The sequence below is a fragment of the Haliaeetus leucocephalus genome, unplaced genomic scaffold (genome assembly GCF_000737465.1).
Source record: "Haliaeetus leucocephalus isolate CR32 unplaced genomic scaffold, Haliaeetus_leucocephalus-4.0 Scaffold162, whole genome shotgun sequence".
In the NCBI taxonomy this organism is placed as follows: domain Eukaryota; kingdom Metazoa; phylum Chordata; class Aves; order Accipitriformes; family Accipitridae; genus Haliaeetus; species Haliaeetus leucocephalus.
In genome coordinates, this window is record NW_010972598.1 from 6,847,954 (window position 1) to 6,848,626 (window position 673).

Sequence of the window (673 nt, forward strand, 5' to 3'; positions counted from 1 at the left end):
CCACACCCCGTGCCCCCACACCCCCGGCCCCCTCCCCACGCAGGGCTGCCCTGCGAGCCGAGCCCGAACACCCCCCGTCCCGTCCCCCGCCCCGGATGGCGTACAGGGTCATGCGTGGGCTCCACGACACCTCCACAGCCGCCAGCCGCCCCCAGAAGAGCGCCTGGTTGAAGTGCACGAAGAGGCCGTGCACGTCGGGGCTGGGGTCCAGCAGCTCCCAGGCCTCGTCCACCACCGACAGCGAGCGGAGGAGCGAGGGGTCCGGCGAGGACTCAGGGCACGCCGCCACCGCCGCCTTCTTCTTCTCCTCTTCCTCCTTATCCTCCGCTTCCCACAGCTCCTGCAGCTGCAGGGCCAGCACGAAGTCCGCCTCCCCCCCCATCCCGCGCAGCTCGGCCGCCGCCACGGCCACGACGCCCCGGCGCATGCGCACCGCCCTAAAACCACCCCAAGCGCCGCCACCTCCTTCCTAGGACGCATGCGCCGAGCGCCCTCCAACGGCGCCCCGCCTTCGGCGCACGAAGCTCCTCCCCCGCCCCGCCCCACCCGAGGCCGGCGCTTGCCCCGCCTCGCTCCGGGCAGTTGCGTTGCGGCGGTGCGTCCGCGCATGCGCGCTCGGCGCGGCGATGCTGGCGCAGGGGGCGTACGTACCGCTGTGCGCAGGCGCAGCGGC

At 74.6% G+C, this 673-nt stretch overlaps 1 protein-coding gene across 1 annotated transcript in view; it reads right to left on the reverse strand.

Moving 5' to 3' along the window:
- Positions 1-427, reverse strand: part of SPRTN (SprT-like N-terminal domain) — an 8,454-nt gene extending 8,027 nt beyond the window's left edge. Inside the window, exon 1 of the mRNA XM_010562956.1 lies at positions 105-427. Within this exon, the coding sequence (XP_010561258.1) occupies positions 105-427 (323 nt within the window). The remainder of the gene's footprint in view (positions 1-104) is intronic.
- Positions 428-673: the final 246 nt, after the last annotated feature.